The sequence below is a fragment of the Oncorhynchus mykiss genome, chromosome 18 (assembly GCF_057628025.1).
Source record: "Oncorhynchus mykiss isolate SJ-2025 chromosome 18, ASM5762802v1, whole genome shotgun sequence".
NCBI lineage: Eukaryota > Metazoa > Chordata > Actinopteri > Salmoniformes > Salmonidae > Oncorhynchus > Oncorhynchus mykiss.
This window is the reverse complement of record NC_143039.1, coordinates 18,830,904-18,858,390: the sequence shown is the minus strand read 5'-3', so window position 1 is coordinate 18,858,390 and position 27,487 is coordinate 18,830,904. Positions and strand designations below refer to the sequence as shown.

Genomic DNA, 27,487 nt, shown 5'->3' with positions numbered 1-27,487 from the left:
GGTAGAATAATGCATTTAATGAAGTGATAAAGCCCGAGAAGTTGGTGTTTGGAGGATATATTGGCATGGGCAAAGTTGGCAAACCGTGCTAATATATCCTCCAAACACCGGCCTCGAGGGCATTATCACTTAATTAAATATACAACGGGTTAAAGAACATATTCAAATAATGATTGACATATTTTCATTAAAAAAAATATTCTGATGAATTTATTCATATTCACATAATTCTAACACATGCTATTTAAAATAGCTTATGGAATGCCTATTACACAACTCTTCAGTGTCCTTATTCATTTATCAGGAAAATATTTTGTTTACTAATAGCTGTACTCATATTTACTCTGTTGGGGAAAACATACTTACTGATATGATGTTATTTTGGCATCTTTTGGGGGTTACTGCCATCCGAGGCCCTTACATCAGTATATTATGACTGAATTCAAATTTGGCAAAAATACAGGCCATTTTGACCTGTTATTTAGTTGTTAAAACTACTTGGAGTTGGAGGAGGGGTGAGAAGCTCGTTCATCCTCTCTCTTCTGTGAGAGTCAGAGCATGTGATGAACAACCGACTTCTTCAGGCCGTTCGCAAATGTGTTGCCTCAACTCCAGGGAATTAACAACTGACCTCACAGCTGTCTGCTCTGCGCCGGGCGTAAAGGTAAGTCATGATATTAATATGCTGAATCAAAGATTATGGTTTTTGTAGCACACGTGATTTCATTTCCATGCAGCGTATTTTTCTTTAGAAAAGTAAGTACAAGAAAATGTATAACCACGAATTAGAAAATCTATTCAGAAGCTGCTTTTTAAATCAATCTGGTGATATATTCTGGTTGACTAGACTGACCGCTGGCTGCACTCACAGTAAAACAATGTTAAGATGAGTGGTCAGTCTAGTCAACCGGGCTAATCTGGTCCACCCTGTGGAGTAAGTGGACATTTATCAGGGGTGTCAATGTATCCTTATGTTGTGTTGGCTTGGGTACATGGGTGATAAACCTTCAGGATTCTCACTAGTTTTGGTTACTTTACAGGGACCATATTCTCACTAGTTTTGGTTACTTTACAGGGACCATATTCTCACTAGTTTTGGTTACTTTACAGGGACCATCTCTGTGTTGCTGTAGAGTACTGGTTCATATTCTCCAAAACCATGGACCTGACCGCGCTTTCAGACGACGAGGCCAAGCACGTCTGGGAGGTCATACAGAGAGACTTCACCCTCAGGAAGATAGAAGAAGAGAGACTGGGGTAGGTCACTTTTAAAAAAAGGTTCAATATCATATTTCAGAGGTTTAGTGAGAAAATATTACATTGAATCAATGTTGAAGGGTGGAAGGCTTGGATGCGTTTTTCATTAGCATATCTGACATAACAAACTCCTTGTCCGTATGTGACGTATAAAATCATGAAGTCTTACGCTGACAGCATTTAGGACTCTACAACATTGGATACTTATTGTCTGTCTCTTATCTGAATGCCAACACTATAGATTCCATACGAGTCGATCACACTGAGGTCCTCAGCGATCTATATATTAGTCATATGTTTTACACTGTGTGTGTGTGTGTGTGTGTGTGTGTGTGTGTGTGTGTGTGTGTGTGTGTGTGTGTGTGTGTGTGTGTGTGTGTGTGTGTGTGCGTGTGTGTGTGTGTGTGTGTGTAAGTGTGTTCAGGCTTCAGGAATGTAAGTGTGAAACAGGCCTGCTGTTGTGAGTCAGCTCATCACAGTGATCATGGCTTAGTCACAAGGCCCGTTCTGCCTGTACTGTGTCCCAGGGAAAACAAGTTGCCAAGAGGCCTATTCTCTCTGGGACACAAAGACTCCTCTGTCTGTCTTCCTCATCTTGTCATACTCTTAAAGGAAAATAGACTTCCTGCCAGACATCACTTTATTTTATTCACAAACTGTCAGAAGGACATTGTGTTAAATGTTCTCGATAAGTTATGTGATGTAGTCCCTGCTGAAACTGACCAGAACAGAATTATAAGTGTGATTCTGCATGCATGATTCCACAGAGCCAATTTTAAACTGATTTATTATAATCCATGGAGTTAACAGGGACTTAATGTTATCTTCTTAATGCTATATACTAATCTACTGTATACTGATTTAATGCTATATACTAATCTACTGTATAATGATTTCATGCTATTTACTAATCCACTGTATAATGATTTCATGCTTTTTTTTGTTAGTTTATTTGTGTTGTTTGTAACTTATTTCTTGACTTATTTTATACATAATGTTGCTGCTACCATGTCTTATGACCGAAAATAACTTCTAGACATCAGGACTGCGATTACTCACCACGGACTGGCAGAATCCTTTTTTCCCTTTCACGACTCTGACGAACCCGACGCGAAGGATATACTGCTTCCTCAAGGAACAGGCCCCGATCCCTGTGATCTGTGTGAAGAGGAGGAGAAAGAGGGGCCGAAGGGCGGGCTGCCTTCTAAGATTTCGCAGGCAATCGAATAAACTCCCACTTCCCTCCATTCTGCTAGCAGACGTGCAGTCAGTCCTTGGAGAATAAAATCGACGAGTTACGCAGAAGATTAAACTACCAACAGGACATTAAAAACATCTTATGCTTCACGGAGTCGTGGCTGAATGATGACAATATTAAAATGCAGCTGGCTGGTTATACGATGTACCGGCAGGATAGAACAGTGGCGTCTGGTAAGACAAGGGGCAGCGGACTATGTATTTTTGTAAATAACAGCTGGCGCACGATATCTAAGGAAGTCTTGAGCTATTGCTTTCCTGAGGTAGAGTATCTCAGGATACGCTGTAGACCACACTACCTACCGAGAGAGATTTCATCTGTATTCGTCGTAGTTGTTTACATACCACCACAGTCAGAGGCTGACACTAAGACAGCAGTGAATGAGCTGTATTCCGTCATAAGCATACAAGAAAACGCTCACACAGAGTTGGCGCTCCTAATGCAGGGAAACTTAAATCCGTTTTACCAAATTTGTATCAGCATGTTAAATGTGCAACCAGAGGAAAAATAACAAAAAAGTGGTCAGATGAAGCAGATGCTAAGCTACAGCACTGTTTTGCTTTCACAGACTGGAACATGTTCCGGGATTCCCCTGAGGGAATTGAGGAGTACACCACATCAGTCAATGGCTTCATCAATAAGTGCATTATTTATTTATTTATTTTATTTTACCTTTATTTAACCAGGTAGGCAAGTTGAGAACAAGTTCTCATTTACAATTGCGACCTGGCCAAGATAAAGCAAAGCAGTTCGACAGATACAACAACACAGAGTTACACAAGGAGTAAAACAAACATACAGTCAATAATAAAGTATAAACAAGTCTATATACAATGTGAGCAAATGAGGTGAGAAGGGAGGTAAAGGCAAAAAAGGCCTTGGTGGCAAGGTAAATACAATATAGCAAGTAAAACACTGGAATGGTAGTTTTGCAATGGAAGAATGTGCAAAGTAGAAATAAAAATAATGGGGTGCAAAGGAGCAAAATAAATAAATAAATTAAATACAGTTGGGAAATAGGTAGTTGATAGGGCTAAATTATAGGTGGGCTATGTACAGGTGCAGTAATCTGTGAGCTGCTCTGACAGTTGGTGCTTAAAGCTAGTGAGGGAGATAAGTGTTTCCAGTTTCAGAGATTTTTGTAGTTCGTTCCAGTCATTGGCAGCAGAGAACTGGAAAGAGAGGCGGCCAAAGAAAGAATTGGTTTTGGGGGTGACTAGAGAGATATACCTGCTGGAGCGTGTGCTACAGGTGGGAGATGCTATGGTGACCAGCGAGTTGAGATAAGGGGGGACTTTACCTAGCAGGGTCTTGTAGATGACATGGAGCCAGTGGGTTTGGCGACGAGTATGAAGCGAGGGCCAGCCAACGAGAGCGTACAGGTCGCAATGGTGGGTAGTATATGGGGCTTTGGTGACAAAACGGATTGCACTGTGATAGACTGCATCCAATTTGTTGAGTAGGGTATTGGAGGCTATTTTGTAAATTACATCGCCAAAGTCGAGGATTGGTAGGATGGTCAGTTTTACAAGGGTTTGGCAGCATGAGTGAAGGATGCTTTGTTGCGAAATAGGAAGCCTATTCTAGATTTAACTTTGGATTGGAGATGTTTGATATGGGTCTGGAAGGAGAGTTTACAGTCTAACCAGACACCTAAGTATTTGTAGTTGTCCACGTATTCCAAGTCAGAGCCGTCCAGAGTAGTGATGCTGGACAGGCGGGTAGGTGCAGGTAGCGATCGGTTGAAGAGCATGCATTTAGTTTTACTTGTATTTAAGAGCAATTGGAGGCCACGGAAGGAGAGTTGTATGGCATTGAAGCTTGCCTGGAGGGTTGTTAACACAGTGTCCAAAGAAGGGCCGGAAGTATACAGAATGGTGTCGTCTGCGTAGAGGTGGATCAGAGACTCACCAGCAGCAAGAGCGACCTCATTGATGTATACAGAGAAGAGAGTCGGTCCAAGAATTGAACCCTGTGGCACCCCCATAGAGACTGCCAGAGGTCCGGACAACAGACCCTCCGATTTGACACACTGAACTCTATCAGAGAAGTAGTTGGTGAACCAGGCGAGGCAATCATTTGAGAAACCAAGGCTGTTGAGTCTGCCGATGAGGATGTGGTGATTGACAGAGTCGAAAGCCTTGGCCAGATCAATGAATACGGCTGCACAGTAATCACATTGATGAATTCGTCCCCACAGCGACCGTACGTACATACGCCAACCAGAAGCCATGGATTTCAGGCAGCATCCGCACTAAGCTAAAGGCTAGAGCTGCCGCTTTCAAGGAGCGGGACTCTAACCTTGAAGCTTATAAGAAATCCTGCTATGGCCTCTGACAAACCATCAAACAGGAAAATCGTCAATACAGGACTGAGATCAAATCGTACTACACCGGCTCGTCGCTCGTCGGATGTGGCAGGGCTTGCAAACCATTACAGACTACAAAGGGAAGCACAGCCAAGAGCTGCCCAATGGCACAAGCCTACCAGACGAGCTAAACTACTTCTATGCTCGATTTAGGCAAATAACACTGAAACATGTATGAGAGTACCAGCTGTTCCTGAAAACTGTGTGATCACGCACTCCGCAGCCGACGTGAGTAAGACCTTTAAACAGATCAACATTCACAAGGCCGGAGGGCCAGATGGATTACCAGGACGTGTACTCCGAGCATGCGCTGACCAACTGGCAAGTGTCTTCACTGACATTTTCAACCTCTCTGTCTGAGTCTGTAATACCAACATGTTTTAAGCAGACCACCATAGTGCCTGTGCCCAAGAACACTAAGATAACCTGCCTAAATGACTACCAACCCGTAGCACTCACTTCTGAAGCCATGAAGTGCTTTGAAAGGCTGGTCATGGCTCACATCAATACCATCATCCCAGAAACCCTAGACCCACTCCAATTTGCATACCGCCCCAACGGATCCACAGATGATGCAATCTCTATTGCACTCCACAATGCCCTTTCCCACCTGGACAAAAGGAACACCTATGTGTTTCCAAGATGGCGTAGCAGTCAGATGTCTTCGTCCTCGTCTTGTCATGTCCCATGTATGTATCTTTTTATATATTATTCTTTGCATATATTTTCTTTTTTTTCTAAACCTCAAGTTCAAAATGCTCTCCTGCAACACGACTCACCCAATGTGGTGTGGATCTGCTTCAAAATGCTCTCCTGCAACACGCCTCACCCAATGTGGTGTGGATCTGCTTCAAAATGCTCTCCTGCAACACGACTCACCCAATGTGGTGTGGATCTGCTTCAAAATGCTCTCCTGCAACACGCCTCACCCAATGTGGTGTGGATCTGCTTCAAAATGCTCTCCTGCAACACGACTCACCCAATGTGGTGTGGATCTGGTTCAAAATGCTCTCCTGCAACACGACTCACCCAATGTGGTGTGGATCTGCTTTTTCTAAAGTATTTTTCTTTACTTCTGAACCGGAATCCCCCAACAGAAGCTAGCCAGCTAACTAACTACTAGCTAGTAGTCAGCTAACCACTGCTAGCGGTCGTCAGCTAACCTATAGCTCGGAAAACTCTCGCCAGTTTGCACAACTCGATTCAAACCAGAGCATAACGGACCTATTTTCTCTCCATATCCCCGGATTCCTATCGCAAGCTCTGAACCTTTTCACCTGGATCATCACAGCTAGCTAGATGCAATCTCGCTAACGTCTCTGTCCCGAAGCAAGCACCAATTAGCCTGGAGCTAGCCCATGCTAGGCATATCTCCCGGCTAGCTGAAGAGGTCCATCAGTCACTCCGGGGCTACAATACCTATTTTGCCAATTGGCCCGGACCCCTTTTACTGCCGGTACTGAGCTCCTTCACGACTGGACTAACGACTTAATCTGCCCGAGGGGGTTAATCAAATCAATTCCTATGTCGCGACGTCCCCTATCTTTGGCCACTATAACTATTTTGCCAATTAGCTTGGACCACTTTTACTACACGAAGCCCTGCTTATCAATCACGACTGGACTACTGACATAATCTACCCGAGGGTTTTATTTTTTTCCCAACAGGCCCCTCCGTCGTGAGGTCCCCTGAATGCCCATCTGCTAGCCTGCTAGCCACGACCCACTAGCTGTCTTGAGCAAATTGGACTGTTAGCTGAGGAGATCCATAGGCCAATTTCTTGGGCCACTATACCGATTTTGCCAATTGGACTGGACCACTTTGCTACATGGAACTCTACTAATCCATCACGACTGGTCTATCGACGTAACCGCATGAGGAGGCTATAACAGACTTCCTTCGTCCCTCTAAGGCCTTCTGCAAGCTTGCTAGCCTCAGCCTGCTAGCTGTCTGAATCGCCGTCTCTCCAGCCAGCCTAACTACTCACTGGACCCTATGATCACTCGGCTACGCGCCGGGCTAGACAATCTGGATCCTCTCTTTGTAAAATTATCTGCCAAAATTATTGCAACCCCTATTACTAGCCTGTTCAACCTCTCTTTCGTATCATCTGAGATTCCCAAAGATTGGATAGCTCCCGCGATCATCCCCCTCTTTAAAGGGGGAGACACTCTAGACCCAAACTGCTACAGACCTACAGTATATCTATCCTACCCTGCCTTTCTAAGGTCTTCGAAAGCCAAGTTAACAAACAGATTACTGATCATTTTGAATCTCACCGTACCTTCTCCACTATGCAATCTGGTTTCAGATCTGGTCATGGTTGCACCTCAGCCACGCTCAAGGTCCTAAATTATATCATAACCGCCATCGATAAATGACATTACTGTGCAGCCTTATTCATCGACCTGGCCAAGGCTTTCGACTCTGTCAATCACCATATTCTTATCGGCAGACTCAACAGCCTTGATTTCTCAAATGACTGCTGGTTCACCAACTACTTCTCTGATAGAGTTCAGTGTGTCAAATCGGAGGGCCTGTTGTCCGGACCTCTGGCAGTCTCTATGGGGTGCCACAGGGTTCAATTCTCAGGCCGACTCTCTTCTCTGTATACATCTTGCTGCTGGTGAGTCTCTGATCCACCTCTATGCAGACTACATCATTCTGTATACTTCTGGCCCTTCTTTGGACACTGTGTTAACTAACCTCCAGACGAGCTTCAATGCCATACAACTCTCCTTCCGTGGCCTCCAACTACTCTTAAATGCAAGTAAAACTAAATGCATGCCCTTCAACCGATCACTTCCCGCACCTGCCCGCCCGTCCAGCATCACTACTCTGGATGGTTCTGACTTCGACTGTGTCGACAAGTACAAATACCTAGGTTTCTGGCTAGACTGTAAACTCTCCTTCCAGACTCACATTAAGCATCTCCAATCCAAAATTAAATCTAGAATAGGCTTCCTATTTTGCAACAAAGCATCCTTCACTCATGCTGCCAAACATACCCTCGTAAAACTGACCATCCTACCGATCCTCGACTTCGGCGATGTCATTTACAAAATAGCCTCCAACACTCTACTCAACAAATTGGATGCGGTCTATCACAGTGCCATCCGTTTTGTAACCAAAGCCCCATATATTACCTACCACTGCGACCTGTACGCTCTCGTTGGCTGGCCCTCGCTTCATACTCGTCGCCTAACCCACTGGCTCCAAGTCTTTGCTAGGTAAAGCCCCGCCTTATCTCAGCTCACTGGTCACCCACCCGTAGCACGCGCTCCAACAGGTATATCTCACTGGTCACCCCCTTTGGCCGCCTCTCCTTCCAGTTCTCTGCTGCCAATGACTGGAACGAACTGCAAAAATAACTGAAGGTGAAGACTCATATCTCCCTCACTAGTTTTAAGCACCAGCTATCAGAGCAGCTCACAGATCACTGCACCTGTACATAGCCCATCTGTAAATAACCAATCCAACTACCTCATCCCCTTACTGTATTTATTTATTTATCTTGCTCCTTGCACCCCAGTATCTCCTCTTGCACATTCATCTTCTGTACATCTGTCACTCCAGCGTTTTATTGCTATATTGTAATTACTTCACCACTATGGCCTATTTATTGCCTTAACTTACCTCATTTGCACACACTGTATATAGACTTTTTCTACTGTATTATTGACTGAATGCTTTGTTTATTCCATGTGTAACTCTGTGTTGTTGTATGTGTCAAACTACTTTGCTTTATCTTGGCCAGGTCGCAGTTGTAAATGAGAAATTGTTCTCAACTAGCCTACCTGGTTAAATAAAGATGAAGTAAATCAAATCAAATAAAAATGTGAGAATTGACTACAGCTCAGCACTCAACACCGTAGTGCCCTCAAAGCTCATCAATAAGCTAAGGACCCTGGGACTAAACACCCAAACACCACCTCTGTAACTGGATCCTGGAGACAGACTCCTGAACATCTAGTCAAATGGCTATTTGCATTGCCCCCCCCCCCCCCCCCTTTACACCACTGCTACTCTCTGTTGTCATCTATGCATAGTCCCTTTAATAACTCTACCTACATGTACATACTACCTCAACTAACGGGTGACCCGGCACATTGACTCTGTATCGGTACCTCCTTGTATTGTCTCGCTATTGTTATTTTACTGCTGCTTTTGTTAATTTACTTACTCTTTAATGACTTGCTACTTTAACTCTTATTTTTATCTGTATTTTTTTGAAACTGCATTGTTGGTTAGGGGCTCGTAAGTAAGCATTTCACTGTAAGCTCTACTACACCTGTTGTATTCGGCGCAAGTGAATAAAATTTGATTTGACTTGATATATACTAATCTACTGTATAATGATTTCATCACTTCTCTATGCCCTCCCCTCCCCTCTTCTCTGCTCTTCTCCCCTGCTCTCCCCTCCCCTCCCCTCCTCCTTCTCCTCCCCTCCTCTCCCCTCTTCTCCGCTCTTCTCCTCCTCCCCTCCCGTCCTCTCCTACCCCCCCCCCCCTCTCCTCTAGGGACCTAAAGACTAAGATAGAGAAGGAGGACACTAAGATTGAGCTGCTGGGTACTCAGACCACCCTGGTAGACTCTCACTGTATCCGCTGTCTGCAGCCCTTCAAGTTCCTGGTCAACAGTAAGCGTCAGTGCATAGACTGTAAGATGTACACCTGCAAGGCATGCAGCCGCTACAACAAGAAGGATCACGGCTGGGTGTGCGACCCCTGTCGTATGACAAGGTGGGGGCCGTGGGTGTCAAGGCATCCTGAACACACAGCATTAAGAGATTCTCCTGAACACATAGTAATAAGAGATGGGTTTGGAAACATTTACAATCGTGTTTGACTGACCAGGTCTTGAACCCAGATCGTCTGTATCATTATGAAGCTTCAGGCAGTCAGAGAAGAGGGCCAACTCTTAGAAGGCTAGTAATAATATATAGTTATAGTAGGACCAACTCTTAGAAGGATAGTAATAATATATAGTTAGAGAAGAGGAACAACTCTTAGAAGGATAGTAATAATATATAGTTAGAGAAGAGGGACAACTCTTAGAAGGATAGTAATAATATATAGTTATAGTAGGAACAACTCTTAGAAGGATAGTAATAATATATAGTTATAGTAGGAACAACTCTTAGAAGGATAGTAATAATATATAGTTATAGTAGGAACAACTCTTAGAAGGATAGTAATAATATATAGTTATAGTAGAACCAACTCTTAGAAGGATAGTAATAATATATAGTTATAGTAGAACCAACTCTTAGAAGGATAGTAATAATATATAGTTAGAGAAGAGGGACAACTCTTAGAAGGATAGTAATAATATATAGTTAAAGTAGGGCCAACTCTTAGAAGGATAGTAATAATATATAGTTAGAGAAGAGGAACAACTCTTAGAAGGATAGTAATAATATATAGTTAGAGAAGAGGAACAACTCTTAGAAGGATAGTAATAATATATAGTTAGAGAAGAGGGACAACTCTTAGAAGGATAGTAATAATATATAGTTATAGTAGGGCCAACTCTTAGAAGGATAGTAATAATATATAGTTATAGTAGGACCAACTCTTAGAAGGATAGTAATAATATATAGTTATAGTAGAACCAACTCTTAGAAGGATAGTAATAATATATAGTTAGAGAAGAGGGACAACTCTTAGAAGGATAGTAATAATATATAGTTATAGTAGGAACAACTCTTAGAAGGATAGAAATAATATATAGTTATAGTAGGAACAACTCTTAGAAGGATAGTAACAATATATAGTTAGAGAAGAGGAACAACTCTTAGAAGGATAGTAATAATATATAGTTATAGTAGGAACAACTCTTAGAAGGATAGAAATAATATATAGTTATAGTAGGAACAACTCTTAGAAGGATAGTAACAATATATAGTTAGAGAAGAGGAACAACTCTTAGAAGGATAGTAATAATATATAGTTAGAGAAGAGGGACAACTCTTAGAAGGATAGTAATAATATATAGTTAGAGAAGAGGGACAACTCTTAGAAGGATAGTAATAATATATAGTTATAGTAGGAACAACTCTTAGAAGGATAGAAATAATATATAGTTATAGTAGGAACAACTCTTAGAAGGATAGTAACAATATATAGTTAGAGAAGAGGAACAACTCTTAGAAGGCTAGTAATAATATATAGTTAAAGTAGGGCCAACTCTTAGAAGGATAGTAATAATATATAGTTATAGTAGGAACAACTCTTAGAAGGATAGTAATAATATATAGTTATAGTAGGGCCAACTCTTAGAAGGATAGTAATAATATATAGTTAGAGAAGAGGAACAACTCTTAGAAGGATAGTAATAATATATAGTTAAAGTAGGAACAACTCTTAGAAGGATAGTAATAATATATAGTTAAAGTAGGAACAACTCTTAGAAGGATAGTAATAATATATAGTTAAAGTAGGAACAACTCTTAGAAGGATAGTAATAATATATAGTTAAAGTAGGGCCAACTCTTAGAAGGATAGTAATAATATATAGTTAGAGAAGAGGAACAACTCTTAGAAGGATAGTAATAATATATAGTTATAGTAGAACCAACTCTTAGAAGGATAGTAATAATATATAGTTATAGTAGGAACAACTCTTAGAAGGATAGTAATAATATATAGTTATAGTAGGGCCAACTCTTAGAAGGATAGTAATAATATATAGTTATAGTAGGAACAACTCTTAGAAGGATAGAAATAATATATAGTTATAGTAGGAACAACTCTTAGAAGGATAGTAACAATATATAGTTAGAGAAGAGGAACAACTCTTAGAAGGCTAGTAATAATATATAGTTAAAGTAGGGCCAACTCTTAGAAGGATAGTAATAATATATAGTTATAGTAGGAACAACTCTTAGAAGGATAGTAATAATATATAGTTATAGTAGGGCCAACTCTTAGAAGGATAGTAATAATATATAGTTAGAGAAGAGGAACAACTCTTAGAAGGATAGTAATAATATATAGTTAAAGTAGGAACAACTCTTAGAAGGATAGTAATAATATATAGTTAAAGTAGGAACAACTCTTAGAAGGATAGTAATAATATATAGTTAAAGTAGGGCCAACTCTTAGAAGGATAGTAATAATATATAGTTAGAGAAGAGGAACAACTCTTAGAAGGATAGTAATAATATATAGTTATAGTAGAACCAACTCTTAGAAGGATAGTAATAATATATAGTTAGAGAAGAGGAACAACTCTTAGAAGGATAGTAATAATATATAGTTAGAGAAGAGGAACAACTCTTAGAAGGATAGTAATAATATATAGTTAGAGAAGAGGAACAACTCTTAGAAGGATAGTAATAATATATAGTTAGAGAAGAGGGACAACTCTTAGAAGGATAGTAATAATATATAGTTAGAGAAGAGGGACAACTCTTAGAAGGCTAGTAATAATATATAGTTATAGAGAATAGAGAATAGGGCCAAGAGTCCTGTTCAGGTGACATGGTCAGAAAACTATTCTAGCTCTATGGGGTTCATATACATTCCATTGATGATGGGGTTCATATTGAGATTGGAGTGACTCTCCTAGCTCTATGGGGTTCATATTGAGACTGGAGCGACTCTCCTAGCTCTATGGGGTTCATATTGAGACTGAAGTGACTCTCCTAGCTCTATGGTGTTCATATTGAGACTGAAGTGACTCTCCTAGCTCTATGGGGTTCATATTGAGACTGGAGTGACTCTCCTAGCTCTATGGTGTTCATATTGAGACTGGAGTAACTCTCCTAGCTCTATGGGGTTCATATTGAGACTGGAGTGACTCTCCTAGCTCTATGGGGTTCATATTGAGACTGGAGTGACTCTCCAAGCTCTGTGGGGTTCATATTAAGACTGGAGTGGCTCTCCAAGCTCTGTGGGGTTCATATTGAGACTGGAGTGACTCTCCAAGCTCTGTGGGGTTCATAATAAGACTGGAGTGGCTCTCCAAGCTCTATGGGGTTCATATTAAGACTGGAGTGGCTCTCCAAGCTCTATGGGGTTCATATTGAGACTGGAGTAACTCTCCTAGCTCTATGGGGTTCATATTAAGACTGGAGTGTCTCTCCAAGCTCTGTGGGGTTCATATTGAGACTGGAGTGACTCTTCAAGCTCTGTGGGGTTCATATTGAGACTGGAGTGGCTCTCCTAGCTCTATGGGGTTCATATTGAGACTGAAGTGGCTCTCCAAGCTCTATGGGGTTCATATTGAGACTGGAGTAACTCTCCTAGCTCTATGGGGTTCATATTGAGACTGGAGTGGCTCTCCAAGCTCTATGGGGTTCATATTGAGACTGGAGTGGCTCTCCAAGCTCTATGGGATTCATATTGAGACTGGAGTGACTCTCCTAGCTCTATGGGGTTCATATTGAGACTGGAATGACTCTTGTGTTTACCTTGCAGGGTCCTGAAAATTGGAACAGTGGGATGGTACCATGACAATGTGCGCACCCGTTTCAAGCGCTTCGGCAGTGCCAAGGTGATGAAGTCTCTTTACAAGCGACTCAACGGAGAGGGTGGGTTCTTTTTGTTTGATTATTGATTAATTGTGCATACTTCTAAATGTAATCACGTTACAGTTGTGGTTGTTGTTGAGAGTGTCCAAGTGTCACATTTTGGTCACCAAATGATCAGGAGTGTGACACATGGCTGGCTGTAATGAAGAGTCACATGGTAGGGCCTGTACATGACACCGGGGTGACATAGCCATGCTATGATGACATATGGTCACCACTGGCAGCTGGTGGGAGGAGCTATAGGAGGACGGGCTCATTGTAAACGGAATGGTATCAAACACATTAAACATATGGAAACCACATGTTTGACTCCGTTCCATTGATTCCATTCCAGCCATTACAATGAGCCTGTCCTCCTATAGCTCCTCCCACCAGCCTCCACTAATGGTCACATATAGCGTTCTAGAACTGGGAACAGTGTTCTAGAACTGAGTGACTGTTGTCTGTTCTGTATTCTAACAGTCCTCTTGACCCAGACCTCACATAGGACAAAGAGATGATTTAAAGTACAGTACCAGTCAAAAGTTTGGACACACCTACTCATTCAAGGGTTTTTCTTTATTTTTACTATTTTCTACATTGTAGAATAGCGAAGACATCAAAACTATGAAATAATCTGGAATCATGTAGTAACCAAAAAAGTGTTAAACAAATCAAAATATATTTTCGATTCTTGCCTTGATGACAGCTTTGCACACTCTTGGCAGCTTTGCACACTCTCAACCAGCTTAACCTGGAATGATTTTCCAACAGTCTTGAAGGAGTTCCCACATATGCTGAGCACTTGTTGGCTGCTTTTCCTTCACTCTGCGGTCCAACTCATCCCAAACCATTTCAATTCGGTTGAGGTCAGGTGATTGTGGAGGCTAGGTCATCTGATGCAGCACTCCATCACTCTCCTTCTTGGTCAAACGGAGGTGTGTTTTGGGTCATTGTCCTGTTGAAAAACAAATTATGGTCCCACTAAGGGCAAACCAGATGGGATGGCGTATTGCTGCAGAATGCTGTGGTAGCCATGCTGGTTAAGTGTGCCTTGATCATCCTTTCATCCAGATCATCCAGATCATCCATTCACCTACTCTGCGTCGAATAAAGACGCGGCGATTGGAACCAAAAATCTCAAATTTGGACTCAACAGACCAAAGGACAGATTTACAACGGTCTAATGTTCATTGCTCATGTTTCTTGGCCCAAGCAAGTCTCTTCTTATTATTGGTGTCTTTTAGTAGTGGTTTCTTTGCAGCAATTCAACCATTTTAAGTACCTAGGTGTCTGGCTAGACTCTAAACTCTCCTTCCAGACCCATATCAAACATCTCCAATCGAAAATCAAATCAAGAGTCGGCTTTCTATTCCGCAACAAAGCCTCCTTCACTCACGCCGCCAAACTTACCCTAGTAAAACTGACTATCCTACCGATCCTCGACTTCGGCGATGTCATCTACAAAATTGCTTCCAACACTCTACTCAGCAAACTGGATGCAGTTTATCACAGTGCCATCCGTTTTGTCACTAAAGCACCTTATACCACCCACCACTGCGACTTGTATGCTCTAGTCGGCTGGCCCTCGCTACATATTCGTCGCCAGACCCACTGGCTCCAGGTCATCTACAAGTCCATGCTAGGTAAAGCTCCGCCTTATCTCAGTTCACTGGTTACGATGGCAACACCCATCCGTAGCACGCGCTCCAGCAGGTGTATCTCACTGATCATCCCTAAAGCCAACACCTCATTTGGCCGCCTTTCGTTCCAGTTCTCTGCTGCCTGTGATTGGAACGAATTGCAAAAATCGCTGAAGTTGGAGACTTTTATCTCCCTCACCAACTTCAAACATCTGCTATCTGAGCAGCTAACCGATCGCTGCAGCTGTACATAGTCTATTGGTAAATAGCCCACCCATTTTCACCTACCTCATCCCCATACTGTTTTTATTTATTTATTTTTCTGCTCTTTTGCACACCAATATCTCTACCTGTACATAACCTTCTGATCATTTATCACTCCAGTGTTAATCTGCATAATTGTAATTATTTGCCTACCTTCTCATGCCTTTTGCACACAATGTATATATAGACTCCCCTTTTTTCTACTGTGTTATTGACTTGTTAATTGTTTACTCCATGTGTAACTCTGTGTTGTCTGTTCACACTGCTATGCCTTATCTTGGCCAGGTCGCAGTTGCAAATGAGAACTTGTTCTCAACTAGCCTACCTGGTTAAATAAAGGTGAAATAAAAAAAAAATAAATAAATGAAGACCTGATTCACGCAGACTCCTCTGAACAGTTGATGTTGAGATGTGTCTGTTACTTGAACTCTGTGAAGCATTTATTTGGGCTGCAATTTCTGAGGCTGGTAACTCTGATGAACTTATCCTCTGCAGCAGAGGTAACTCTGGATCTTCCTTTCCTGTGGCGGTCCTCATGAGAGCCAGTTTCATCATAGCGCTTAATGGTTTCTGCGACTGCACTTGAAGAAACTTTCAAAGTTCTTGAAGTTTTCCGGGTTGACTGACCTTCATGTCCTAAAGTAATGATGTCCTGTCGTTTCTCGTTGCTAATTTAAGCTGTTCTTTCCATAATATGGACTTGGTCTTTTACCAAATAGGGCTATCTTCTGTATACCACCCCTACCTTGTCAGAACACAACTGATTGGCTCAAACGCATTAAGAAGGAAAGTAATTCCACAAATGAACTTATAACAAGGAATGCCTGTTCATTCCAGGTTACTACCTCATGAAGCTGGTTGAGAGAATGCCAAGAGTGTGCAAAGCTGTCATCAAATCAAAGGGTGGCAACTTTGAAGAATCTCAAATATAAAATATATTTGGATTCCATTTGTGTTATTTTATAGTTTTGATGTCTTCACTATTATTGTACAATGTATAAAATAGTAAAAATAAAGATCTTGGAATGATCAGGTGACTGGTACTGTCTATATAACTATTAATAACAGAATATCACTTCTCTCTGTCTTCACAGGCGCCCGGCGTGACAGTGACACACAAAGCATGCCTGATTTCCGCAGTAAGTAGAATAGAGGAAGGCAATGGGAAAAACATATCAATATTTCAACATACTGTACCTGAAAACTGCTGAACCCCATATCATAGTGGAGTTGACAACACCAGCATAAGCACTATGATATGCAAACGTAACACGGGGTTACACAATTTGACAAGAAACAAAGTCACCCCTTCTTGTCCCTCTCTCCCCTGTAGACGACAGGTACAATGGTCATGATGAGGACTATGCAGATGCAGAAGCTCAGCGATACAAAATGGTAAACAGTTTCTCCTCTCAATATCGTTCCTGAGAAACTGGATATCATATCCCAGACTCACTACTTCTCTTTATGTCTCCATCCTGTTGTTCTGTCAGATGCGAAAGAACAAGCGCCTGCTCTCTGTTCATCCCATGGACTTGGATGTGGATATAGAAGAGTATTTTCCACCCCACTCTCGCACTCACTCTCGTCGACAATCCTACCAGGTAGACGGACAAAACAGTCCTGGTTTCTACTAGCCAAAAGTAGTGCATTGTGGGAATAGGGGGTTATTTAAGGTTGTGATGGTTGTGTCACCTACAGCAGATCCAGGAGGAGCGAGGTGGTGGTCACCGGGGTGACATGGAGTTCATGGATTCCATGCAGCAACAACAACACCGCATGAACCGTAGGAAGAGCCTGGATAGGTACAACATGCGCCCTGGTAAGCAACAAGCACACACACACAGACATTCAATCAGAGCTGGTTAGTTTGCAGTGTAATGGCATTACAATACTACAACAACAGTAATCTCACGCCAAACTGACATTTTGTAATATAACCTGAGCTAAAGCGATGGTCCTCAGACGATGGGCAGTATGGGATGGTGCGTGCCCGCTCCCTATCCAAGATCAGCTCCTCTATGAACCGCCAGCACTATGTGGATACGTCAGAAGAGGAGGAGGGAGGGCGCAACACCATGTACCAGACCCCCTATCGCCGACGCCCTTCCTACAGCCGAGTTGGCTCTCACGAGAACCTGCAGGCCCCAACACAGCAACCGGTAGGATGTGTGTTGGTGTGTGTGTGTGTGTGTGTGAGAAGGAGAGAGTGAAATAGAGCTGAAACAGAGATGAGACAGATGACGTCTCTCTCCACTATTAAACTACCCTGACATGAGACAGATGACGTCTCTCTCCACTATTAAACTACCCTGACCATAGAAAATGACCCACATTAACTGGCAAACAAGGGTGGACTTGTCCTTCCACTCAAGCCTGGGAAGATGGATTTCAAACACTGTTGGGCTGATTTACATTGTACATGTATTTATTGGAAGTTGTGTGTCTCAAGTGATGCATGCTGGGGTTTTGGCGGGCAAAGGAGGAATTGGCCCTGGGGGTGACCAGTGAGATATACCTGCTGGAGCACGTGCTACGGGTGGGTGCTGCTATGGTGACCAGCGAGCTGAGATAAGGCGGGACTTTACCTAGCAGGGTCTTGTAGATGACCTGGAACCAGTGGGTTTGGCGACGAGTATGAAGCGAGGGCCAGCCAACGAGAGTTACAGGTCGCAGTGGTGGGTAGTGTATGGGGCTTTGGTGACAAAACGGATGGCACTGTGATAGACTGCATCCAATTTGTTGAGTAGGGTGTTGGAGGCTATTTTGTAAATTACATCGCCGAAGTCGAGGATCGGTAGGATGGTCAGTTTTACGAGGGTATGTTTGGCAGCATGAGTGAAGGATGCTTTGTTGCAAAATAGGAAGCCAATTCTAGATTTAACTTTGGATTGGAGATGTTTGATGTGACTCTGGAAGGAGAGTTTACAGTCTAACCGGACACCTAGGTATTTGTAGTTGTCCACATATTCTAAGTCAGTACCGTCCAGAGTAGTGATGCTGGGCGGGCGGGCAGATGTAGGCAGCGATCGGTTGAAGAGCATGCATTTATTTTTACTTGTATTTAAGAGCAGTTAGAGGCTACGGAAGGAGAGTTGTATGGCATTGAAGCTCATCTGGAGGGTAGTTAACACAGTGTCCAAAGTCCGAAGTATACAGAATGGTGTAGTCTGCGTAGAGGTGGATCAGAGACTCACCAGCAGCAAGAGCAATATCATTGATGTATACAGAGAAAAGAGTTGGCCCAAGATTGAACCTTGTGGCACAGAGCATAGAGACTGCCAGAGGCCCGGACAACAGGCCCTCTGATTTGACACACTGAACTCTATCAGAAAAGTAGTTGGTGAACCAGGCGAGGCAATCATTTGAGAAACTGAGGCTGTTGAGTCTGCTGATGAGGATGTGGTGATTGACAGAGTCGAAAGCCTTGGCCAGGTCAATGATTACGGCTGCACAGTATTGTTTCTTATCGATGGTGGTTAAGATATTGTTTAGGACCTTGAGCGTGGCTGAGGTGCACCCATGACCAGCTCTGAAACCAGATTGCATTGGGGAGAAGGTACGGTGGGATTCAAAATGGTCGGTAATCTGTTTGTTAACTTGGCTTTCGAAGACCTTAGAAAGGCAGGGTAGGATAGATATAGGTCTGTAGCAGTTTGGATCAAGAGTGTCCCCCCCTTTGAATAGGGGGATGACCGCAGCTGCTTTCCAATCTTTGGGAATGGTGGTGCAGCGCTGTTGACCGGGGTAGGAGTAGCCTGGTGCAAAGCATGGCCAGCCGTAGAAAAATGCTTATTGAAATTCTCAATTATAGTGGATTTATCAGTGGTGACAGAGTTTTCTATCCTCAGTGCAGTGGGCAGCTGGGAGGAGGTGCTCTTATTCTCCATGGACTTTACAGTGTCCCAGACCTTTTTGGAGTTTGTGTTGCAGGAAGCAAATTTCTGCTTGAAAAAGCTAGCCTTGGCTTTTCTATTCCTGTGTCTATTGGTTTCTTTCTTCACCAAAAAGTTGCATATCACGGGGGCTGTTCGATGCTAATGCAGAACGCCACGGGATGTTTTTGTGCTGGTTAAGGGCAGTCAGGTCTGGAGAGAACCAAGGGCTATATCTGTTCCTGGTTCTAAATTTTTTGAATGGGGCATGTTTATTTAAGATGGGGAGGAAGGAATTTTAAAGAATAACCAGGCATCCTCTACTGAAGGGATGAGGTCAATATCCTTCCAGGATACCCCGGCCAGGTCGATTAGAAAGGCATGCTTGCTGAAGTGTTTTAGGGAGCATTTGACAGTGATGAGTGAAGGTCGTTTGACCACTGACCCATTACGGATACAGGCAATGAGGCAGTGATCGCTGATATCCTGGTTGAAAAGAGCAGAGGTGTCTTTGGAGGGCAAGTTGGTTAGGATGATATCTATGAGGGTGCCCGTGTTTATGGCTTTGGGGTTGTACCTGGTAGGTTCATTGATCATTTGTGTGAGATTGATGGCAACAAGCTTAGATTGTAGGATGTGGAATAGGGAGTAATCAGCTGCTCTGCTCAGCCAATGATTAGAAGGTCTATTTTGATTGATTACTCCATGCAAGTCTGGTGTAATACAATATCCAACCTTGTGTCAGGTTTGCGTCTCGATTCATGCACAATGTACATTTTGTATTGGTCTCACCTCATTCCTCTCCTGTCATTTTGTATTGGTCTCACCTCATTCCTCTCCTGTCATTTTGTATTGGTCTCACCTCATTCCTCTCCTGTCATTTTGTATTGGTCTCACTTCACTTGGTCTCACCTCATTCCTCTCCTGTCATTTTGTATTGGTCTCACCTCATTCCTCTCCTGTCATTTTGTATTGGTCTCACCTCACTTGGTCTCACCTCACTCCTCTCCTGTAATTTTGTATTGGTCTCACCTCATTCCTCTCCTGTCATTTTGTATTGGTCTCACTTCACTTGGTCTCACCTCACTCCTCTCCTGTAATGTTGTATTGGTCTCACCTCACTCCTCTCCTGTAATTTTCACTTGGTCTCACCTCACTCCTCTCCTGTCATTTTGTATTGGTCTCACTTCACTTGGTCTCACCTCACTCCTCTCCTGTCATTTTGTATTGGTCTCACCTCACTTGGTCTCACCTCACTCCTCTCCTGTAATTTTGTATTGGTCTCACCTCACTTGGTCTCACCTCATTCCTCTCCTGTCATTTTGTATTGGTCTCACCTCATTCATCCCCTGTCATTTGTATTGGTCTCACCTCACTCCTCTCCTGTCATTTTGTATTGGTCTCACCTCACTCCTCTCCTGTCATTTGTATTGGTCTCACCTCACTCCTCTCCTGTCATTTCGTATTGGTCTCACCTCACTTGGTCTCACCTCACTCCTCTCCTGTCATTGTGATACAGGTCAATGCGCTAAACAAGCGTCACTTGGTCTCACTTCACTTGGTCTCACCTCACTCCTCTCCTGTAATTTTGTATTGGTCTCACCTCACTCCTCTCCTGTAATTTTGTATTGGTCTCACCTCATTCCTCTCCTGTCATTTTGTATTGGTCTCACTTCACTTGGTCTCACCTCACTCCTCTCCTGTCATTTTGTATTGGTCTCACCTCACTTGGTCTCACCTCACTCCTCTCCTGTAATTTTGTATTGGTCTCACCTCACTTGGTCTCACCTCATTCCTCTCCTGTCATTTTGTATTGGTCTCACCTCATTCATCCCCTGTCATTTGTATTGGTCTCACCTCACTCCTCTCCTGTCATTTTGTATTGGTCTCACCTCACTCCTCTCCTGTCATTTGTATTGGTCTCACCTCACTCCTCTCCTGTCATTTCGTATTGGTCTCACCTCACTTGGTCTCACCTCACTCCTCTCCTGTCATTGTGATACAGGTCAATGCGCTAAACAAGCGTATGTCAGCCATAGAGAGTCTCCTGAACCGGCTGGAGTCCAAGATGACTCTACCCCCCGACGATGAAGTAAGAAAGGGTTAAAAACCTTACTACTGCTCTCCTAACAGAGCTTCTTATTGGTCTCCTAACAGAGCTTCCTACTGCTCTCCTAACAGAGCATCCTACTGCTCTCCTAACATAGCTTCCTACTGCTCTCCTAACAGAGCTTCCTACTGCTCTCCTAACAGAGCTTCCTACTGCTCTCCTAACAGAGCTTCCTACTGCTCTCCTAACAGAGCTTCGTATTGCTCTCCTAACATAGCTTCTTATTGCTCTTCTAACAGAGCTCCTAACAGAGCTTCCTACTGCTCTCCTAACAGAGCTTCTTATTGCTCTCCTAACAGAGCATCCTACTGCTCTCCTAAAAGAGCTTCCTACTGCTCTCCTAACAGAGCTTCCTACTGCTCTCCTAACAGAGCTTCCTACTGCTCTCCTAACAGAGCTTCCTACTGCTCTCCTAACAGAGCTTCTTATTGCTCTCCTAACAGAGCTTCCTACTGCTCTCCTAACAGAGCTTCCTACTGCTCTCCTAACAGAGCTTCCTACTGCTCTCCTAACAGAGCTTCCTACTGCTCTCCTAACAGAGCTTCGTATTGCTCTCCTAACATAGCTTCTTATTGCTCTTCTAACAGAGCTTCTAACAGAGCTTCTTATTGCTCTTCTAACAGAGCTTCTTATTGCTCTCCTAACATAGCTTCTTATTGCTCTTCTAACAGAGCTCCTAACAGAGCTTATTATTGCTCTCCTAACAGAGCTTCTTATTGGTCTCCTAACAGAGCATCCTACTGCTCCCCTAACAGAGCTTCCTACTGCTCTCCTAACAGAGCATCCTACTGCTCCCCTAACAGAGCTTCCTACTGCTCTCCTAACAGAGCTTCCTACTGCTCTCCTAACAGAGCTTCCTATTGCTCTCCTAACAGAGCTTCTTATTGCTCTCCTAACAGAGCTTCTTATTGCTCTCCTAACATAGCTTCTTATTGCTCTCCTAACAGAGCTTCTTATTGCTCTCCTAACAGAGCTTCTTATTGCTCTCCTAACAGAGCTTCTTATTGCTCTCCTAACATAGCTTCTTATTGCTCTTCTAACAGAGCTCCTAACAGAGCTTATTATTGCTCTCCTAACAGAGCTTCTTATTGGTCTCCTAACAGAGCATCCTACTGCTCCCCTAACAGAGCTTCCTACTGCTCTCCTAACAGAGCATCCTACTGCTCCCCTAACAGAGCTTCCTACTGCTCTCCTAACAGAGCTTCCTACTGCTCTCCTAACAGAGCTTCTTATTGCTCTCCTAACAGAGCTTCTTATTGCTCTCCTAACAGAGCTTCTTATTGCTCTCCTAACAGAGCTTCTTATTGCTCTCCTAACAGAGCTTCTTATTGCTCTCCTAACAGAGCTTCTTATTGCTCTCCTAACAGAGCTTCTTATTGCTCTCCTAACAGAGCTTCCTACTGCTCTCCTAACAGAGCTTCTTATTGCTCTCCTAACAGAGCATCCTACTGCTCTCCTAACATAGCTTCTTATTGCTCTCCTAACAGAGCTTCTTATTGCTCTCCTAACAGAGCTTCTTATTGCTCTCCTAACATAGCTTCTTATTGCTCTCCTAACAGAGCTTCTTATTGCTCTCCTAACAGAGCTTCTTATTGCTCTCCTAACAGAGCTTCCTACTGCTCCCCTAACAGAGCTTCCTACTGCTCTCCTAACAGAGCATCCTACTGCTCTCCTAACAGAGAATCCTACTGCTCTCCTAACAGAGCATCCTACTGCTCTCCTAACAGAGCTTCCTACTGCTCTCCTAACAGAGCTTCCTACTGCTCTCCTAACAGAGCATCCTACTGCTCTCCTAACAGAGAATCCTACTGCTCTCCTAACAGAGCATCCTACTGCTCTCCTAACAGAGCATTATCTTTCTTGGAATAATCATATTAGAGAGAATCACAGCTGTTCATCAAAGGGTAACTTGTTAGCTAACTCTGGCCTTAACCTGTTGTTGCCCAACTTGAGTTGGGCTCGTTTCCATTACAACTCCTCCTTGTTGAATTTCTCCTTAAGACATAAGCAATTCAACTCCTAAACATTCAAGTCTTAAACTGACGAGAATCTAGATGGAACTGACCCCAACCCTGTTTCTGTCAACCTGGAATAAAGTCATGAAAACTGCCCAGAACAGAGTTCACTGGAGATGCACTGTTGAGGCTCGAGGTTCCACTAGCAGCAAAAAAGAAAAAAGTCTAGTAAGTCAATCCTGTTTCTATCCACAGGCGACGTCCCCGACCGCTGCACAGATAGAGGAGGAGAAGCTGAGGAGGAAGCTGAGCGAGCTGGCGGGGAACATCAGTGTTCCGTCCTCCGACGAGGAAGCAGGAGGGGGGAAGAAAACCCCTTTATTAAAGAGGGCCGCTGTGAAGAGTAACCTCCCAGTCCTCCCCCTAGAGCCCCTCAGTTCTTCCAGCGACGAGGGGCCCACCGAGGCTCAGCAGGTGAATTTTTGGGGGTCCTGTTACCCTGTTACATCTCAGACACACACCAAAAAGCTGTAGCGGAGGTGATAGGATCCAACCAATGATGTGTATAAACCCTGGATTGCTGATGCTATGTAATGGCCAATGAGATGTTTTGAAGCCACCTGCCTCCATATTGGTACTCTTCCATAGGAGAACTACATAGGAGAACTACATAGGAGAACTACATAGGAGAACTACATAGGAGAACTACATAGGAGAACCACATAGGAGAACCACATAGGAGAACCACATAGGAGAACCACATAGGAGAACCACATAGGAGAACCACATAGGAGAACCACATAGGAGAACTCTTCCATAGGAATGAATGGAATTCTACAGTATTTCAATAAAATGTTTCAAGAACAAAAGAACATGTATTTAGGTATTTATTTATTGTAGTGGGGACAGTATCATTAGTACAACAACAACAACACATATTTTAAGGAATATATTTTGTATTTTTATGTTCAGTTCACATAATATAAATGTGTTTTTGTTTTTTTGTATTTTTCTACCCCTTTTTCTCCCCAATTGGTGGTAAGTCTTGTCCCATCGTTGCACCTCCCCTACGGACTTGAGAGAGGTGAAGGTCGAGAGCCATGCGTCCTCCGAAACACGACCCTGCCAAGCTGCACTGCTTCTCTTGACACACTGCTCGCTTAACCCGCCACAATGAGTTACTAGATCGCAACGGGACAATGACGTCCCGGCCGGCCAAACCCTCCCCTAACCCGGACGACGCTGAGACAATTGTGCGCCACCTCATGGATCTCCCGGTCACGGCCGGCTGCAACACAGCCTGGGATTGATCCCGGGTCTGTAGTGATGCCTCCAGCATTGTGATGCAGTTCCTTAGACAGCTGCGACACTTGGGAGGCCCCACATAATGTCATTTAAACGTATGCATTAAAGTGTCTGTAATAGAATATACTTGTCAAAAACCAATGTAGACATTAATAAATGCAGGGGCAGTACCAAAATGTAGGCTTCAAAACAACACCCCCTGTCAGTCATCTAGGGTTTACATCATTGGCTCCAACCAGGGACCTCTCGCACGCAGAGTTAACATCTTAAAACAATCCCTAACACTCTTTCTAGCACTAATACTCACACTTGTCTTTTCTCACTCGCACTTCAGCACTTTGCTGATAGCTGCTTTACTGAGGAAAAGTTGGACTTACTATGACTGTGATATGTGGTTGCACCAACTGTCAGTCCCTCTGGATAAGAGTCTCTTGCTAAATGACGGCAATGTCAATGTAAATGTCTTCACCATTAGACCAAGACAAAATCCGTGTGGTCTCAGGGTGACATTTGGGCTAGCAAGTCTCAGGCAGGGCTACCTGATCACGAAAGTGTGATTCCAAATCACCTCCGCTACATATAGGAGACGTAGGTACTTTCCCAACGGCTAATTTCTGTTCCCTTACATGGCTTTCAGAGATCCACCGCGGCGGCCCTCTGTGACATCACCAAAGAGTTTCTCAGAACCATTAATGCCGCTGAAAGCGCGATGAACGAGTACTTCCCCTCAATAACGTCTAATGACAGCCCCATGATAACTGATGTGGCTGACGTAAGGAAAGCAGCTGAGTCTTACAGGGAACTTGAGGAAAATGTAAGATTCAAAATCACACTCCTCTTTTCCTCCCAAGCAATCCTAATCCAATCAAAATAGCTGTGTGTCAAGTGTAGGTCTGGAGCCTTTTGTTTAAAGCATGAAGAGACGTCTTGTGTTGTCTTAAAGCAGAGATTCGCTTTGTATTCCAAGCAGTCTAGTCTGGAAACTGTTAGCCTGCTAATGGTGTGTGGTTAGCAGCTCGTCTGTAAGGGTACATTTGTGGTGGTTGTCCTGTGCCCTGTTCCAGGTGTACATGACCTCAGGGAAGTCCTTTGATCTGGAGAAGAAGCTGAGGCATCTGGAGCAGAGTGCCAAGAACCGCTTCGGAGGGGCCACAGACTCGGAGCTGTCTGACCTGGAGGACGTGGTGGCTCTGACTGCACATCGGGTCCAGAGCACTGAGAGTGAGGTAGGTGACGAGGCTCTACTGCGGGTTCTACTGAGCAGGCTTTCTACTCAACAGGGATGTGCTGTATGGACTGAAAAGCACACTGTGAACTGTAGATTTCCAAGAACCATTGTGGCCTACAGAGACGCATGAAGAAATAACAATAAAACACAAGAGCTCGTTTAGTTGATTTATCTATTATTTTCAGATAACTTGTTTTCCTTCAGAAGGGGTATAATTTGTACTTTCTGTCTTTTCCTTCTCTCTTAGGTGTCTGATTTGGAGAACAAACTTGCTGCTCTAAGTGCCTCAGGGAAGAAAAAGGTGAGTATGTTGTGCAATTCAATAATTCTCTTCAGTCCCTCTTGGGCTTGCTTTGATGCTTATTGTTGTCGCATGCTGTTGTCTAAAACAACTATTCTATCTGACAGATATCAGGTTCACAGAACAGGAAAAGGTTTCCCCAAGACTTCCCCACAAGTAAGGCCCAAAGCATATTGTGATGCTCCTAATATGTTGTCTTTCAGTCCTGACCAACTGTGCTTATGACCATCTCCTCTTGTTTCCACCATCAGAACCCAGCAACGGCTCAGGATCCCTACGGAAATCCAATCACATGTAAAAGGACTGTACGACGAATAAGCCCAATGAAACTGTCTGTATTATCTTAGTTACTGAAATATACCTTCAACCTTATCTGTCACTGATCCACTGTGTATCTGATGTCAATCTCATATCCACATTGTTACAGTATGTTAATGGTATTTCCTCACCCACAATGCACAGCAGTTATGTGCTGTAAAAGCAGGCTACACCATTGCTATGTTCAATGCAAAAACAACCCTGGTTTACTGCCTGAAAGTCATACGCATTCTAAAGTATCCTCTCAGTCTCAATGTATCTGATGTCTAAACTCATGAAATGCTCTGATGTGATTGGTCAAAAGGGCAATTTGTGGGGAAAAAATATCAGAATTGGGCTTCCTGCTGCAAAACAGTCTAAGTTTCCTGATTTAAAAGATGAATCTGTGCCATATAGGCTACCAACATTCCAGCAGAGGCCAAATGTGACTTTCTGTGTTAAAATGGAGTTTGATTAGTGAACACTGGTAGTTTCTGTACACTATCATGACCTCGTCTAATAATGACCTTTTGGGTTGCATGGGATTCTGGGAAACAAGCAACACGACTTACTATCTTACATCACCAACTGTGTTACATTCCAATAACAGAGTGTCTGTTACATATTGTCTTAGTACATATCTTTCTGAAAAAGTGAAATGTTGTCTTGACACTGACCAGACAAATATGATATGAAATAACAAGTTATCAGGTCTGGATAATGATCTCTGTTTTCTCTCAATTCATATCAAAAAATATGTCTGAAACCGTTTTCAAGACAATTATAAATATTGCAGTAGGATGAATATATATATACTGTATCATTTGAAAAGCTGCAGTGCGTTGTGCTGTCACTGGGCTTCTGCATCTAATAAATTGTATCACATCAACTGTTGAGTGTTTGAGTGTTTCTATTCTGAGGGGATCTTAACATACACTACCGGTAAGAAGGCCCGCTCTGCCATGCCCATATTGGTATAGTGATTGCAGGCAGACACGTGCTGCCACCTAGTGACACAGCGTTTTCACATTCATACATGATTGCTTTTTAAACAAACAAAGATTTCGATTAGACTGTAATAACATATCAATGACACTAAAAACATAAATTA

General features: G+C 43.1%; 1 protein-coding gene across 5 annotated transcripts; it reads left to right on the top strand.

The window, feature by feature from the left end:
* Positions 1-319: 319 nt before the first annotated feature.
* On the top strand, positions 320-27,265 carry LOC110495612 (melanophilin). 5 transcript variants are annotated; one of them, XM_090207594.1, is made up of 16 exons: positions 456-664; positions 1,111-1,257; positions 9,404-9,625; positions 13,307-13,419; positions 16,400-16,444; positions 16,639-16,700; positions 16,799-16,909; positions 17,007-17,127; positions 17,271-17,467; positions 21,186-21,272; positions 23,501-23,719; positions 25,188-25,364; positions 25,615-25,776; positions 26,026-26,079; positions 26,187-26,235; positions 26,331-27,265. In XM_090207594.1, the coding sequence occupies exons 2-16, from the start codon at positions 1,160-1,162 to the stop codon at positions 26,375-26,377; spliced, it is 1,764 nt and encodes a 587-aa protein (XP_090063720.1). In that variant the 5' UTR covers positions 456-664; positions 1,111-1,159; the 3' UTR covers positions 26,378-27,265. The 5 variants fall into 5 exon arrangements, with proteins under 5 accessions (XP_090063722.1, XP_090063720.1, XP_090063724.1 ...); XM_090207595.1 differs by having other exon boundaries at positions 484-664; positions 1,134-1,257; XM_090207596.1 differs by lacking the exon at positions 25,188-25,364 and having other exon boundaries at positions 320-664.
* Positions 27,266-27,487: the final 222 nt, after the last annotated feature.

What these genes read in the sequence shown, in the direction of transcription:
- LOC110495612 (XM_090207594.1), top strand. Translation starts at nt 1,160, where the DNA reads ATGGACCTGACCGCGCTTTCAGACGACGAGGCCAAGCACGTCTGGGAG. An exon ending in TAGGTACAACATGCGCCCTG is followed by an intron (nt 17,128 to 17,270) that starts GTAAGCAACAAG and finishes GATGGTCCTCAG; the next exon opens with ACGATGGGCAGTATGGGATG. An exon ending in ACAGGGAACTTGAGGAAAAT is followed by an intron (nt 25,365 to 25,614) that starts GTAAGATTCAAA and finishes GCCCTGTTCCAG; the next exon opens with GTGTACATGACCTCAGGGAA.